This window comes from Apaloderma vittatum, unplaced genomic scaffold (assembly GCF_000703405.1).
Source record: "Apaloderma vittatum isolate BGI_N311 unplaced genomic scaffold, ASM70340v1 scaffold9493, whole genome shotgun sequence".
NCBI lineage: Eukaryota > Metazoa > Chordata > Aves > Trogoniformes > Trogonidae > Apaloderma > Apaloderma vittatum.
In genome coordinates this window covers 23,465-41,357 of record NW_009706376.1, presented here as the reverse complement: position 1 = coordinate 41,357, position 17,893 = coordinate 23,465, and the positions used below count along the sequence as shown (strand labels likewise).

The following is a 17,893-nucleotide window of genomic DNA, read 5'->3' as shown; positions in this document are numbered from 1 at the left end:
AGGGGGTTGGACTAGATGATCTCTAGAGGCCACTTCCAACCCCTAATGTTCTATGATTTTATGATCATATGGTTGAAAATCTGCTTCTCTAGGTTTGATTTCTGAGGATGCTCTCCAGAAGCAAACCATCCAAGTAACACAACAGGGAACACTTTTGTTCCACATGTTTGTGGCAGTGACTGCTCCAACCGGAACAAAAGCACCTTCCAGCTTTGACAATTCATACAATTTCAAAGGAAGCCCAGTGAACTTAGTGTATGCTTTAATTAATTCTTGTGTGGCTAGAAAGCAATGACACGAGCTAAGGAAAAGTCACAGTAACTTTACTGGAATTATTGTCCTTGTCAGTGCCAAGACACCATTTGGATACAGCAAGCAATAAATAAAAGCACCTATTATTAGGACAGTACATGCCAAGTTTGCCCCTTTTTCTTTCTTCTTTTTTTCTTTTTTTTGTGAGAGAAAACAGGCCAATGTCCAGTTACTCACACCTGTTTCTAGACATTTGTGAAAAGTTGTCTGGGGAACTTTCTAAACTGTCTAGCAATAATTTTCCTTGTTCAGCTGTGTATTTTTATTGATTGAGAAGTTTCATGCCAGGTTTATGCGAAACTACAGACGGCATTTCTTCTCAGAAAAGTGACTGGATACATAATCCAGTCTGGACCTGTGGGTCCAGAGCCTTGCTCAACAGTAAAAGAGGAAGAAACTGTTTTCTGCAAAGAATAGGTTTTCTGAAAAGTCTGAATGTTTTAAGTTAGTCTATACTTAAAACAGACACTCAAGACATGGAGTTTACTGGCAAACAACTTACAATCAACATGAACAGCCAAATTAATGGAGTTCCAAAATTCTTGCACTTAACCTTTACGCTGACAACAGTGAACACTTTTCCCTTGAGAAACCAAGTATATATTCAGTACTACCAAGGAAATGTTCACATTTTTCTTGACATCACCCATTATCAGATGGAAGCATCAACTTTAATGTTTTTTGAAAAGAGCACTCCTTTGGAGAAAAACTTTTACTTCACATATGCAACCATAAGTTTGCAAGAACCTGTGTGACAAGAAAACAGTGTGGCTGCTTTAGATGTATTCTACGTATCCCAAGGGGCACTTGGGAGCAGCTTAACACTCCAGCTCTGACTCTCCAGAAACCACCCCACTGTGCTCTTCCTACAGATCAGACCTACTTTTTTAATTTTTTTTTTTAAAATTTATTTTTTTTAAATTAAAAACCAAAACTAAAACCCAAAGAACACCTCTGAGGACAAGAAGCATTAATATCATCACAAAGGCTTTCCTGGGGCATATGAATTTAAGTAATTTAAGTAAAAGCACTACCTCATTAGAGATTCGCCGCTGGTCAATATACGCCATGAACTGAGAGCTGAGGCTGTCTGAGTCCATGCTCTTGGGTTGTCTCACCTCTTCCTCTTCCTCTTCCGTGGCACAGCTATCAATATAGTCGATCTGATCGAGATCATGTTCCACTTGACATACATACGCAAAGAAAACACCCATAAGTAGATATCCAAGGGGAAAAAAACAGCAAAAAAAGTAATGTCAGGAACTAAGGCCCTACTGGTTGGGTTTTTTTTTTTTTACATCTGAGAAAGCTCAGCCTAAAAGCTCTTGGATTTTGCCAGGCCTGCTAACGTTTGTTAAACATCAAATTTTGAAATAATGATAAAATACATGCTTTTTAAAAAGCAATGAGAAATATGTACCAAGCACCCAGTTTTACATTGCTGGCCACAGATCCTTTTGCAGGGACTGCAAAAGTAATGTAAATACTGTGATTTTTTTCAATATCAAAAACTATCTATCAAAATCTGCCAGCTAACGACAGTCATACAATGATTTGTGTAAATTTTGAGTAATTTCTCTTGATTCTAACTCACCCCTGTCAGAAAAATTAGAATGGATATGACAGATACTTGTACAATAACAAAACAGAGGTCTGAGTTATCGGGACGCAAATGCAATAAATATGAAAAGCACATGTGGAAATAACGAAGGACAGTACAGAAAGCAATAAAGCCTCTCTAAAACTTTGTAAAAGCATCTGCAGTTTTATTTTATAAAGAGGAATGAAAAAGGAAATTAGGAAGCACTGAAACGACAGGAAGAAACAGCACAGTTGGGGTAATATTGATTTTTTCCCTTGTGTGAGCGATATTATGTAGGGCAATTTTTTCTTGTCACTGCTTTTACACATTCTGCCCAGGGATTCTGAGTCATGACATTGACAAAGTACCCCAGGGGAAAATACCCTGCTGGCGATGCAGGGGAAAGCCTAAGCTCCATTCCTGAGCACTAGAGCTTTCTTCAAACTCTCCCCAAACTTATGCCAGACTCCCTTGCAGACATTCTTTTTCTACTCCCCCGTCCCTTTCCTGCTTGTCTAGAACAGACTTTGCTTTGCCTCACCACACAATCTAGCAACTGTTACTGCCAAAGCCACCTCCTCTGCTACTACAACCTTTTTCATTCCTATTCACTTTGGCTTCATTAAATCTCCATCTCAGTTTCAAATCTTAAGAAAAACACACATTGAAACAAACCAAACCAAAACCCCACATCCTTCTTTTAGCCTTGCTTATTAAACTTATAATAATAATTAAAATACAGTAGAGGGTGAAAGACATTAGTATCAATGTTAGGAACACAAAATTGCAAAGCATCTCCTGGATCACTGAGAGCCACAGGCTACTTGTGCCCCTCTGGGACACTCCTACTCATGAACTGACCCTGCTCCATCTTAAAAGATTAGTGAGGCATTTTAAAAATCCTAAAAAATGAAATAAAGTTAGTTTTGGATGGGGAGCTAGCAGCACTACCTGTTATTAAGGCTGCCCAGAGCTTCCCATGACCACACCTTCAATTCTTTTAATTGCCAGAATTTAACTGTCTGAACTGAATTTTTTTGTCTGTTCACGTGTAAAAACGTGAGCTGACCAAAAAGTTTTAGGCATTTGTAGAAGGTGGCAAAGACAATGAAATATCATGGCAGAGTAAAAAGATGAAGAGGGGGACGAGGAGAAGAAAAAGTAACAGTTGGGCACAGAAGATTAAAAGCAGCTGGGAAGAGTGACACTCAGAAAATATGAATTGTTGCCATTAGGGAAAATGGAAAACAGTGAACTGCTAAGAGAGAAGACAGATTAAATCACAGTATATGGGGATGAGATCTAATAATAATAAGTAGTGCAGAAAAATGGAGAAGAGGGAATAACTGAAGAAAAGAAATCTGGAAGAATGCTAAAATTGGGACATATAAACAAAATGAGGCAGTGGTAGCAGTAAATTATTGGAAGTTAAAATGTAGAAGGACTGCAGAGATCAAAAAAGACAGAAAGCGCTACCTTCTCTTGAAAAATACGACAGTGTTACTGCAAGACTGCAGGACAACTGACTGAGAAGGTGCAAAAATCAACATGTCTCACAAATACCAGTCCCTCCTAGACAGTTTGCATGTTTGGAGTAAAACCCAAGGCTGCCAAATGAGGCACTTTTGCTTCTTGGAAATACGAAATTCCCTGACAAAATTGCTCATCCTGTTCCGAGAGCAGGTGGCACAAAGTTCTCACAATTTACTACTGCTGTACATTCTCCCCAGTAGCTCAAGCAACAAAACTCCACGCACTGAAATGCAAGATTCCAAAATACTGTTTGAAGCAGTTGGAGACTTTAACACAGCACACGTGCAGAAGCTGACACAGTGTTTCCCAGATGCTCCTAATCCTGAAGCTATTTGATTTTGCCTTGTGGCACCCTTAACACAACAGCGCTTCTGTATAATTCCACCTAGGTATTCCTCTTTTTTTCCTCTTTAGAGAGCCTACTATTTATAATGCACATTCTGGAAGTTTAGTAATAATGACAGTAAATATTGTTAGTCAAAGATCACTATTTACCTCCACCATTAGTTACAACTGTGCTCCCTCGGTTTTCTTGATACTGACTTTCTCTTCGCAGTCTCTGTTCCTTAGTGATCTCTGCCACACGTAAAGGGAGATCTGAAAACTCATCTGTTGGCTTTAGAAAACAAACAGTGAATAAAAGACACACTTTTCTTCACAAACATCATCCTGTAAACTACTCCCTCTTGATCTGCATTTAATTTCAACTATCCTGTTCTGCACTTAAAACCCACTAACTTAAAATATAGCTATAGCGTATTGTTTCAAAAAGCCCCATGTATTTAAGCTTTCTGTAAAAAGCCAGCTTGCCTGCAGCGTTGTTTGCAGTATCTGCAAGTCTGTGAAAACATCCAAGGACAGAAACTCCTAGAATGCTCTCCAAAACCAAGCCAGGAGAGCGAGCAGGTACACTGAGCACAGCTCACCAAAGCACTTTAGGTCTCGCCTATTGCCTTTTCTCGTTGTCCCAAGAGGACAAAGGAGTTTCTTCCTGGGAATAATAATTGACAGTCTCCTTGCTAAGAGAATCCATCCTCCTGCTTCGAAATAGCAAACCGATTTTAACACTGAACTGAGCTGCAAAGAGGGATGACATAATTTCCGTCTGAGTTTTGAAGCTTAATTTTCATGTTCGGGTTTGTTTTACTGAAACAACTGCTCATAACTGCAGCTGACTCAGCACTGTAATACGATGCAGTTATATGCTTTTTTTAAAAATGAGGAACCCCGGTTTTTTGCATCTTTTATGCTCCAGTAAATTTCTGTCATTCACCGTTTTATATATTTTTCTTAACTTTTTCCAACTTTATGCCCATCCCATGTAAAGCTACTCTTGTTTTTCCCCAATAATTTTGGTTCAAGGCAACCTGCATGCTAACATATACATATTACCTACTGAATATACTTCCAGATGTGCACTCATCAGGTTTTTTTACTGTACAACGCTGCACTCTAACAAAAATAAAGCTGCAACACTTACTTCGTTCCCCGACCATCTTTTGTCTCCGCTGTCCACACTATTGAAGCCAGAATCAAGGGCACCGTACGGACGACCGGAATAGAGTTCCTCATGGCTGTCAAACACACAGTTTTAGTTATTGCAACATACACACACCACCAAAGGCTTCTCAGAACAGCTATTACAGAACAAAAGTGGAAAAAGCCACCGAGCACAGTTGCAGCGGATTCACAAGCTCAGCGCATCAGCAGCGTCGCGCTGCAGTGGCCCCGCAGAACAAGGGGCACGTGCTTACAGCTACAACCGTACTCGTGGGGCAGCCGTCCACCTGCCGCCGCCTGGCGTTTCAAAACGCTACTCTGATCCAAAGTATTCAGACATTTCCCAAGCAGAAATCGCAGCAAAGAAAACCCACAAAGCAGTCTCTTCTTTCACTGCTTAACAAGTCAAACTTTCATTTTCTACTACTCATACGTTTTGGTCAAAAACCGGTCCCAAGGACTTTTTCATAAGTAAGCATAAACTCGTGCAAAATTAATAAAATTACAGAATGTTTTACTCAAAAGTACACAAAATACATTATATAACTACCTTTGGCATCGCAATTAACTACCTAAGAAACTGTGCAGTAAGCTTGACGGTATTTTAAATACCTCATAATGTAATAAACATAGAAGTATAGTTTTCATCTACAGAGCCTGACTTTGTCAATCACATGTCTAGACAAAGGCATTAGACATGTGCCTACTGCGACAATACACGTAACCAAACAGCCACGCAGTTCTCTGAATTTCTGGGCTTAGGAACTACGTAATTCAGCAGTGCAGGCATCACAGATGTCAAGCCTGGCAACTGCTGCAGAGAGCTACAGTAAAAAAAGGGACAATGGGACTTGTCTGATCCACTGCAGATGGCATTTCACAATGGCGCAACTGTCCCACTGGCACTCTGTGCCCCGGGGAGAACTGCAGCAGTAATTATTGCACAATACACAAGGAAGAATGAATTTCAAGAAGCTAATTGCTTCACCCCATCATAACTGAATTGCAGGTCATTTTCTCACTGGTATTGCTCCCGAGTTGTCACCCCTCCAAAATCCCTCTTCCACAAAACACTTATTTTCAAATCACATAATTATTATTAATAATGCAGCATCATATGTGTGCACGGGACTTTGTAGAACAGTGACAGACTATTACCCTGGACTATTTTAATTTTCAAATAGACATAAATAACAAAAAGCAAGATGAGGATGGAGGGCTACAGGTAAGAAACGTTAGGCTATACGTGTGCCTCTACACAGATGTACATCAAGTGACAAGCTCTTGTACCTGCACGGAGTTTTGGTTAACTCAAGAGTTGCACCTTTATGGTCCTGCACTTGAGCTGAAAGATCATCTGCATACTAAACCCCCAGAAAAAAAATAATGGGGAAATAAAAAATGCAACTTCCTTCTTTTGGGTGACCATGAAATCACCCAGTGCAGTTAAAGAACTAGTAACTCCGATCACTGCCAAGAGAACCATACTTAGGCTATCAGTTCTCAGCACTTAAATAATAGATCTAAAACACGGATCACGGAAAAGAAAAATCCATCTGCGTATAATTAAATTTTCAATATATCTACATTTTCAGAATCTCCCAAGAACCCTGTTGCGAGTTAAACAATTGTTGTAAATTCAAGAGCATCAAAATGACTCTTAGGCTGCATCTTAAAAACAGGGGAGTATTTGATACAAATTTTCTTCTTTTAGCTTTCCTTTCCAATTACAGATTGTGAAAAGCCACACAGCAAACACTAAGGCTATCTGGAAGCTCAAAAATTCATAATCGCCGTTCCCAGGACTCTTCTCCTTTTTAACATGAAAGTTGTTTTCCGTTTTCCTGACTCTTACATCTAAACTCAGCTATTCAATGCTGACAGGTTTATAATCACACAGCAGCCATCCTGAAATTAGTTTAGACTCACCATTTGTATTCCTCCTAGACCAACAAGCTACAATGAACAACAATTAGGCATTTGGATAAATCAACATTTTGGGGCAACTCCAAGTTACCCAGGAAGCTCTGTGAGGTTTGAAATCAAAGGATGAGAAGCCAGGTTGGATGAGGCCTTGAGCAACCTGGTCTAGTTAAGGGCATCCCTGCCCATGGCAGGGAGGTTGGATTAGATGATCTCTAAGGTCCCTTCCAGCCTAGGCCATTCTAGGATTCCAAGTGCCTTGTAAGGCCAAAAGCCAAAGGAAAGACAACACTTGCCAACATTTCAAAAGACGCAGCTCTAAAGCCCCACGAAAACATGGATTTTTACCTCCTATGCCCATGTCCCAAAATATCCACTACACTGGTCCATGCATGAGAACCTCATATTTTAAACTTTCCAACTCTAGACTGTACCAAGTTTCCCTCAGTGCCAAAAGAATTGCTACGCAGCTTTGACAGCTCTGCCTCCTCTCCAGTCAGACCCACTAGAGCAACAGCCTGCGCTGCTCTGAACTTCAGTGCTGCAAACGAGACCCTGGCTGCAGCAGATCAAAACTTGCTGCAGCATCAGTTTCACCAAGCTTATCTTTAGAAAAGGACAGTAACATACAAGATTTCGCTCTGGTAAGACACTTTGATATAATTTGACACGGCTAAACCAAACAATTAGCTGGCCAGAACTTCCAAACCACCCTTTCTGCCATAAAGTCTGACAGTACATTTTTATCAGCAGTATTAACAACTTTGTCATTAAAAAAGTTTGCTCAAGAGTGAACTGACAACACGACTCAAAGTTTCTTAAACTTTAAGAATCTCTACCATTCACCTAGCTTATCAGAGAAAACAACAAAGCCTAGGTGTGCCCACCAATATATATTATTTCTGTCGGTCACTTTTGAAGATAACAAACATAAAGCTCCGGTGACTTCCCTGGAAATAGTAACTATATTGTAGCTGAATGCTTTTATTTCTCTAATCCCAAGTTAATAATATAATAATTCTTCCAATATGCATTCTGATCCGCAGGTGATTCTCCCACAGAAGGATGAAGACAGGAGGAACCACCTGCAGCACTAAATGCTCTAAACAGCAGGCTAACAACAAAAAAAATCACCAACTCTTATCTCCTCTTGGGGATGGAAATACAGCTAAACGAAAGCCAGCTGAAGCTCATTTCATGTGGCTGAATCTGCAATCAACTCAGAGAAAGCATCCGCAACCAGTTCTGCACTTGCTTTTACGTTCACAGTTCCAGCTATGACTAAAATGTATTAATTCTTCTCATTTCATAAAAGCAATTAATGAAAATTTGCATAGTGATAGACAACTACAGACAACAATAAATCAATAAAACAATAACCCACTGATTTGGTTGGAATTTCTCCTAAAAAATAAAGTATGCTAGAGTTAAAGAGATCATGATATTTTTATCATTTAGAGTGTTTTCTTTTCAGTAAAAAGGCAGTATCCCCAGTGCTATGCAGAAACTGTCTGTGACAACATATACTCCAGGTTACTGAGTAACATCCATAAAATGCTCATACATTGACCCCACCTAGAAAAATAACTTCTGACATTCAGTGCTGATGAGGAGTTGCTCTGTCAGGCCTTCACGCAAGTTCTTCTTCACAAATTTGACTCATGCTGATTTATTGTGAGGCCTCCAATTTGTGTTTTACTGCTGCCAAGGCAGCGGCACATCCTTTAGTGACTTACTCCTCCACACCTTCATGCCACCTTCCAAGCTGACTGAAGTAATTTTTATATGCACTTAGTTTCATACTTCACTGACTCCCTTTCTTCTAGATCATGTAATAGAAATAAATCTTAACTCCTGCTTTTCTCTAGACATCTTAATTTAGCAGCTGATGCAGCTGGCTGTTGCAGTATTTGTATTACAATGCTAAGCAAGAGTGCCAAGTGAAAGCTTGCCAAAAATAACAGTTTACTAACAGGGTGGGGATCACCATTTACACCTGCGTTTTGAGCACAGTAGTTATACAATTCTGTACAAAACATGAAAAAAATCACAGCAGGGATATACTTCAGTAAGCATGTGGAAAAAGCATAAGATCTTATAAACAGAACACACACATTAACAACAGGAGAGCATGGCCCCTGTACTGTGAAGATGCCAACACTCTCTCCTCACTGTGTACCAGCTCCAACATTGCCTTTCATACGACACTGTCCAGGTTTTCTTCTGAACTGCTCCTCGCTTCTTACGTAGTTGTACCTTGCTACAATGCACTGTGGGATGACACAAACTATATTCCTCAAAGCCACCTCCACCAACATGCTTACCAACGAACAAGCTTTGGATCTATGTTTTAAAAAAAACAACCTCAGACAACTGACAAAATTATCCTGAAGGTCATCAAAACTAGGAATGGGATTGTGCCAAACTTACCAAGATCCAAATCCCAGGGGTCTCCTATCATAATCAGGCAAGTCTGGGGCTATCTTGCATGCTTCGATGTTCAGGTATTTAAATATGTGAATTTTTCCTTTTATACATATCTTAAAAAAAATTAAAAAGTTACATAAGTACAATTTGACAATATATTTTCTAAGTACTCTACAGACATTTAACCTGTAGCTCAGAGTAATAAATGAGCAGGTTTATGTGAACCAACGCATCTTTTCATCATATCTCACTGCAATTTAGTGAAACAGCTATAGTGGAACACCACGGGATGCTCAGGATGCACAAATGGAAGGTGTCCTCCAAGTACATCTGGGCTGCATGCAACTTTGTCAGCTGGATGCTGAAATTTCATCATGCAAACAAGACATAAGCATTTACTAGTACCACAGTTTATACCCTTGGCATCAGAACAGATGCATCCCACCCATGTCCAGCCTTCAATGGCAGTGGCAGACTGCCAAAGCAAGCTCAAATTTAAAGTGAATGAAGCCAGGAACAGCTGTTTTTGCTTTCAAAAGGGAGGCAAAACCCTACTGAAACTACAGGTCTTAGCAAGTGTCACTCTTGACTCAGAAGCAGCAGCTCACAGTAGAACCTCTAATACTCAAGGGCTTACATACATTAAGAAAAAAATCAAATTAGTCACTAACAATATTGCAGTTTCTAGCTCAAAGGCCAATTAGAGCAGATTGCTGCAAAGTGAAACAGCGCCCAGCAACACTGAGGCTTTAGTCAAAATTTTGACTACACTGAAAGCACAAATGCTCAGCTAATATCAGACTTAACATTCGCTAACATTCTGCTATCACTAGTAGAATGCTAACAGTGGAATTCTTAGTGAGAGCCTGTCAGTGAGATTATTGATAAAATAGGAGAATAAAAAGGGTTTTTCAAGCTATGCTGCGTATTTAACATTTTGAGATCATACAACTGATTTAAAGTTCACTTGTTCTTAAGCAAAGTTTGTAACATAATCCTGAAGTTTTTAACTTTGTTGTGGCCCTTTCAGTTGAACTACCCTTCTGAATTCCTCGCTGCAGTTTACCTGTGCAGGGGGTGACTGGAGAGGGTTGTTCTCTAACATGATGGTCTGCAGATGTCTGAGGTTCCTATAACAAACTGGTATTGTCGTTATTTTATTGCAGGAGAAGTCTAATCGAATCAAAGGCAACTCAGCAAGCTCTGGAGATAGAAAATACATAATTCGGCAGATTAAAAGAGGATAAAAATATATGTTTTACAAAATCATTAAGTACACTGCTTCTAGCTCTCAGGGGAAGAAAAAGGCAATGAAAAATAAAGAGTTGCCTGAAATTTCTGCTATTATAACTGATGGCCTTTATCTCACCTTCAGGTAAATGCACCAAATTATTTCTTCTAACATTTAGGTCCCTCAAGGATTCCAAGTTGCCAATCTGTGGAGGTATTGTCTGTATTTCATTACAGCTCACATCCTACAAAGCAAGAGTAAAGAAAGAGTTACGACTGGCTGTCAAAAGCCTCTGTTAACTAACATATGTAGCACTTTATGGTCTGAAAAAGACAACTATTTACTTAACAACTCAGATCCTTTTATTCATTAAATCTCATGAAGTGAAGCATTATTCTGATTTTAAATATATGTGGAAAAAAGCTTTACAAGATTAAGTATTCAGATGTAGAAGTTACCTCATTCAAATCTTTCCGTACTGAAATTGCACAACTTCCTACAAAAAAGCTTTTTGCCAGAAACAAATGCAACAACAGCTCTAATTCTGTCCAATCTTCCTTTCAAAAATAGGGAAGAGTCTCAGTTAAATTGACACGGATCATTTGCTCTCCAGTGCAAGGCATCTTGCCTTCTCATTTTTTTAAACTTTTTTTTTTAAATCTTAGAGCATTTCAACCTCTTTTCTAAACCTCTATACAAAGTCAAAACATAGCTGGAGATACTACGACAGATAGAAATCTTCCTATGGCTAAGAGCAGATTTAAGTAACTTTCCATTGCAAAGAAGTGACTTGTTTACAATTACAAAGTTCTCAGTAGGATAAGAAACAAGATGTTGATCTTGCACATACCCAGACAGCAGCCTAATTACTGTGTTATTTCGATCACTTAAAAAAAAGCCTGTTATTTCTTCTGAAGCATCTCCAAATCTATTAAACACATCAATTAAAAATTAAAGGCTTGAACAGTAATAGTTAAAAAGTAACTGTATACTCACAAGCTCCGTCAGCTGTCTGAGCTGTCCAATTTCTTCAGGTATGGAAACCAACTTATTATTACTCGCTATCAAAACTTTTAGGGGTAGATTACAGAGGTGGACTGGCAATGTTGAAAGCTGGTTGCGACTTTTTTGACAGAGAAGAAAACAAAACCATCAGAACTCTAATGAGAAATCACCTCACATCTTAATGCAATGAAAGACACATATAAAAATCACATTCCATCTAGATGATCAACTCAATTTTTATATAATTACTGTAAAAGTAGTTCCATGGAGTCTTTTTTCATTACTCGCTTTATCTAGTTACAAGTGAACAAACTCTGAATATCAAGTACCAACTCTCATCAGATGCTTTGGAACTCAGTGCTGGGGAATATGATATTTTGTGCCCTTTCAGGTGTTTCCGGTAACTGGTCACCCTCTGTCAGAAATCAGTATATTTGAATGGAGTGCAAAAGCCTTTCTAATAGGGAGTATGAAAGGTTGGCACATACAAAATGCCAAAGAGAAAGTCATTACCTACTGAATATTTAAAGCATATTTCAAGTCATGTGGATCAAAATCTTGATATGACAGACTTCAGTATTCCAAAAATCCAGTCTTGGACATTTCATAATAAACTACTATTAAAATAAATACGAGGTCATATGACTAGGCTGTCAGATTAGAATCAGGCAGGATTAGAATGGATTGTAAAATAGAGTTTCCCTTTAGAAATAAAACACAGTAAGCAGCAGTGACTGGATCATTAGAAAGTTATTGGGATCTTAAATAAGGCTTTGATCAGATGTGGACATCTAGCAAAATAGCCTGCCCTGTCTTTTCATGCTTGAAATCCAGATTTCCCTGATATTAAAGACAAGAAAAAAGTTCCAAGCTGAAGGTGAACAAAGAGCAGCTTTAAAAAAGGTTGGTAATTGGACTGCACCTACCAGAGATGATAGCAATAGGAAACTCATACCTGATTCATATCCTACCTGTACAATTCTTCCCATCAATTAAAAAAAAGAAAAAGAAAAGAAAGAAACATGGACACACTCTGTTGGCAAAAACGTAACACCAGAAGGAAATAGCCTGAAGTTTTTCTTGATTTATAGCACAGTCAATTTGTGATGAAGAACTGTTCACACCTCCTAAAAGACCTCCTACAAATGGAAGCTGCTGCACACAGTAGAACTTCATCGACAGGCTAAATTGCAGCAATTACCTTGTTAATGCTGGCAGAGAACTGTTAATGTTTGAGAAAGATCTTTAAAAGCCACCAGTACAGCAAAGGTAAAGGGAAACTGCATAAGCCTTACTCGGCGGCTGAGAGCTGAACTGTAAAGATGATCCAAAAGCTCCCTCATCTCTTTTCAGTCTGCATGACTGTATTTCACATGAAAACTACTGCAGTCTATTTTGTGAGTCCTTTAGTTTGGAATTAAATCTCTTCTTCACACACTGCTTCTACAAGCTGCTGCTTGATCCCCACGTTCCCCGATCCAACTCGAGTGGGTTACCCTGGTTCAGGTTGCTTTAATTCAATGACGTACAACATAACATGATGATTACACACCATTTTAGCATTACTTATGGATGCAACAAAATTTATAAATCTAGACTACTGATGCTAAAGCAAAATTTGTAAGGCAACCATTACCTGATATTTAGAAATGTTAAAGACTGTAAGTTCAAAATAGCCTCTGGTATATATCGAATGCAGTTCTGGTACAAATTAAGACTCTCGAGGGAGACAAAGTGACATGCTTCTGCTGGAACCTCCGACAGTCTGTTCCGTGAGAAATCTGAAGGGAGGGAAAAAAGAAACATTTAGTAAAGCTATTTTAAAACTTCATGAGAACAAGTATTGTCTGTATATTCACTGTCACACAGTGGAAACAATTCAATAAGAATCAGTTTCGCTGTACTGCTTGCAAAAAATTCAAGATTACGAAGTGACTCACTTCACATATAAAGTAAATCAGCATCTTTTAAAATCTTACAGACACAATGAGAAAGAGTGAGCCAGAAGCAACACTCCTTTCAGAGTCACACTTTGCTATCCCCAACTGCCTGATGCTTAGAAGAGGTAAAGATGCTGAAAGTCCAACTCCAGGACCATCTTCAACTCCGTAATCTGATTCTTGTTGAATTGTTTCCACTGTGTGACAGTGCTGGAATGAAAAGAATCGCAAAGTATTTTTCTCCCAGCCCCCTGCTAAGGTACTCTCTGCTACATAGAAATCTCAGCTTCAAATTTCTGGTTGAAAATACATAATTTTGACAGACATGTGCATATTTATAGGTAACAATTCCACCAGGGGAAACACGAGGCACACACTTTAGACAAGCTTTCTGTTCCCTCCTGCAGAGAGGTACCAGTTCACACCTGCCAGCTCAACCAGGCAATGGAAGGGGCTTCTGAGCTGCAGACAAACGCTCTACTGGCTGCCTGCAGTCAGGTTACTGTTTCTTTGTAATCATATCGTCCTTACTCTCAAGAGACAGAAGTTTACCCAGAACTCCTATGAAATGTTTGTATTCGAAGAATCAGGACTTTTCCTCAGCCAGTTCCAGCTACCAGTCTATACATAGAAACCACCCACACATTACTCTCCTATAAAAGCTGCACTGTGATAAATAACGCAGTTGCAAAGGTTTGTTTGTGTTTTTTTTTTTTCTTGGGAAGTGAAGAAAGCTCTTGCTTATAAATGCTACAGGGCAGTTCCCACAAACACACGCTAACAGCTCCCGCTTCCTAACACACTCAGACAGCTCTTAATTCTGACAGGAGTTGAGCTCACATCAAGGGCACCGCGTGCCAGCAGCGAGTTCCTACAGACACTGCCTGGGTACTCGACAGCCTTCACATGTTTAAGGGAGGGCAGACATTCATTGTAAAGACCCATCTGACTTGGATCAGTGTCACGAAGCATTAAAAAAATAATCCAAATTTAACTGCAATTTTCTCTACCTGTTTTGAATTTCAATTTCTCCTCATCAGCATAAAAGGATTAAAGCTTCCACCTCGAGGTGTTTTGAAACATATTCAATAAACTGACATAGTAATTTCTATGTCTTTATTCCGTGAAGGAACCACCCAATACAAACTACTTTTTAAAGACTGCCAATGCAGATAGCTCTTGTGTGTCTTGACATTGTTTTTCTTTAAAAGGAAAGCTTTTCCAGAACGAAAAATCTCTCCTCAGAGATATCTTGACTATCACCATTCCAACAGATGCTGCTCTAGGTTGCCCAAGGAAAAGTGTTTACCCCAAGTGCAGCTGGAACTGACTCGAGGTCTACCTCAATGCTAAAAGCAACCGGTGAGCTACTACTGATGAATAACCAGTAATTAAAAATCTCTGCAGAAAGAATTGCTGTGAAAAACTTTGTAGAGAAGAAATCTCCAGATGTACTTTACTGTACAAGCAGGAAGGCACTGCATCATCCAGTCGATAGGTGTGACTAAAGCGAACTGTGTGTCCTGGTCTGAGCCAAACAGAACCGAGACTGTTGGTTCACCAGAGGCTGTGATGGACAGAAAGTTCAGCAGATGTTGCGGGGTGGGTGCACACAGACAAGAAAACACAGAAATCATGGGAACTTCTAATCCACCGATACAAAAAGGTAACAGGGAACATAAAACTCCTTGTCTGTCCAGCAATGAGTAAAGTAATAATAACAACAACAGTAATAATACTAACAACAATAATATAACAAATCACAACAATAATATTAAAAAAAAATTTAAAAAATCACACCAAGTGTTTTTTTGTAGCTTGTATCAGGCTTAATAATTACCTCAGCTGAAACTTGACCGAACTTGATCTGGAAAAAACAACACTTGAAAATGAACATTTCTGACCAGCTCTAGTACTGGGACTCAAAACTACAAAATAACAGAAGTTACCAGCATTAAGTCTGCATTGCATATCTAGGATTGTTTAATTGCCTTAAGGAAGAAAATAACTCAAGATCTTTGGCCCTCTTTTCTATTTTCTGTGAGACAACCTTCTTCCTCCCCTTTTCTTCTTTTCTTCTAAGAACAAAGAGAAACCTGCACTTGCGCAGTGCTAAAGACAGCTGCCAGAAACACCTACCATGCGCTAATCCAGACAAAACATCAGATAAACGCACCAAACACAAAGAAAGACCACAGTGATGGATCCTGCTTCCCGGTACAGCTAAACCCAAAGTTTTCTTACCTCTGCTGCTCATCTCAGGCCCTTTACATTGCCAGAGTTTGTGGAAAATCACAATCGGAACAAAATACAACATTTTTTCTGATCACCTCACTACACAGCCCCACAAACACTATGCCAATATCAGGGAAAAATGATAGTGCAGGTAGCAGAGTCCCTTGTTCTAGTGGCAGGGATCACTATTGCTGATTTAAAGCACTCACCAAACTCCAGCCTAAATGAAAACAGCAAATGAACTGGACTGATCAGAAACTGCTTGAGAGTCTGTAGATAGTGGAGGAGTTACTGAAGTAATTGTGTGTACCCTGCAGGGACACAGCACACACTTTCAACTGAATTTATGCAAAGGACACTTACTTTGCAGAAGCCATCTCCCATGATGTACTCGTCTGTCCTAGGGCTTCTTCTGGTTTACTTCCATAATTTAACTCTCATTAATGTTTTAGTGAAAATGACAGCAAAACTCCAAGCCTGGCCTTCTCCAAGCTGTATGGTTACAGTAGATTTAAAGCAGAGTAATAGTGCTCAAACTCTGCAACAATGGGATGTCCAGAACTGCGACATTCCTGAGGGGATCTCTCCTGTGCCAACATTGTTGTAAAATGTAACAGGAGAAGAGCGATTTCCAAACATACTGTTCAGATACAAAAAACCCCAACTGTACTCTGAAAAACTTCTAATAAGTGCAGCCAAATCATAGTATTTAATATCACTGAAATCATCTGTGATACATAAACCTTGCCATAAAGTTTCACAGTACAGTTGCATGTTACCATGTAAAGTAGAGGAGTACAAATTATTTCAGAGATGACAAGAAACAAGCAAGGGTAATTTAGAAAAAACATTCAGCTTCCACATCGACGTATTTATTTTAAAGAATTATTACAGCAGTTCATGCAAAAGGCAGAATTGTTTTTCTTAGGGACCCTGGAGGATGGAGTTGAATTCCACCACTTCACAGCTTCATGCCTCCTTCGCACAGCTGGGCTAGCAAGGTCTGGTTTAATACTACCCATTTCAACAAAGAGACAGGCTTCCCAAGTAACGAGCCAGACCTTCTGGCAGACGAGTCACAAAGAAAAAGTATCTTTCAACTCTGTTTTGGAAAGGGTTTAGCTGCAAACATGAGAATTGCTTTTTGTTTCACTTTATCTTACCAAAGAACATTTAAAAGCTAGCATTTACACATTGTGTAGACCATACGACATGAACCAGTTGATAACCACATACATTCTGAGCTCTGATTTAGTATTTCGGAAGAAATACCTCCCTGAAAAACACTAGGCATGAAGAATCAAAAATACCCTTTTTTAAAACAACAAATGAGCTCATCGCACGATAGGAGAGACAACAACGCTGCATGACTAAGTTTTTCCAGACTTCCCTGTATCTACAGTGATTTTACAACTTGGCATTTCTTTTCAGCAGTAGAAAAATCAGTGAAAAGCAGATGAAATTGGAGGTGAACTTTGATGGCCGCACTACAGTTTCTTAAATTGCTCAAAATGAGTCTAACCAATTGCAAGTTTGGTTATTAAGTCGGCAGCATTTTTACTCACATGAGAATGGTGTCTCACACACCAACACAGACTCAGCAATCCTGACTTCACATGCTCAATTGGGGAGCTAAGAGGAAGGGTCTGGCAGGACCACAAAAACCCAAGCAAGTACTGTGAAACAAGAATAGCTCAAGAATTAGACACACGCAGTATAGGATAAAACACAGCGTGAATTCTGAACCTGCCAACGAAGAACTGCCACCTCCGCCTGGCTCCTCCCTGCAAGCCCCCAAGTACTGACATTTCCCAAAGTCTGAACACAGCGACATCCCTAAGACTCGGTGACGTTTCTGGTTTCTCTAGATGCTTCCCTCGCTCCAGAAAGCAGACCTTAAATGGGACCAGGAAAGGGGCAGAGTAGCAGTCATTGCATGGAACAATTCAACAACTCCATCCCTCTTCCCCACCTTCTTCCTAAAAATACCTGAATGAAAGGAACATCTCTAACAAAACAAGGAGAAAAGTAAGGGCAAAAAGCACACCGGTGATTAGTTACAAAGCTGGTGTTTTTCCAAAAGAGAAAGTGGAAGTGAGGCAAAAGAAAAAAAACTAAAGTATTTTATTGAAAATACCTTGTCAGTTAAAAATTAGTTTAGTGATATTCTTCTGCTACTATATGCATAAAATAACTTTAACAATA

At 39.3% G+C, this 17,893-nt stretch overlaps 1 protein-coding gene across 1 annotated transcript; it reads right to left on the bottom strand.

Annotated features, from left to right (window-relative positions):
- Positions 1–1,346: 1,346 nt before the first annotated feature.
- On the bottom strand, positions 1,347–13,294 carry LOC104271169 (leucine-rich repeat and calponin homology domain-containing protein 3; the record flags this gene model as incomplete). Its single annotated transcript, XM_009865765.1, has 8 exons — positions 1,347–1,495; positions 3,923–4,043; positions 4,908–5,001; positions 9,281–9,390; positions 10,344–10,480; positions 10,647–10,752; positions 11,505–11,631; positions 13,150–13,294. Coding segments are annotated over 8 exons (989 nt in total), but the record flags the coding sequence as incomplete, so codon positions are not given.
- Between the last annotated feature and the right edge of the window lie 4,599 nt (positions 13,295–17,893).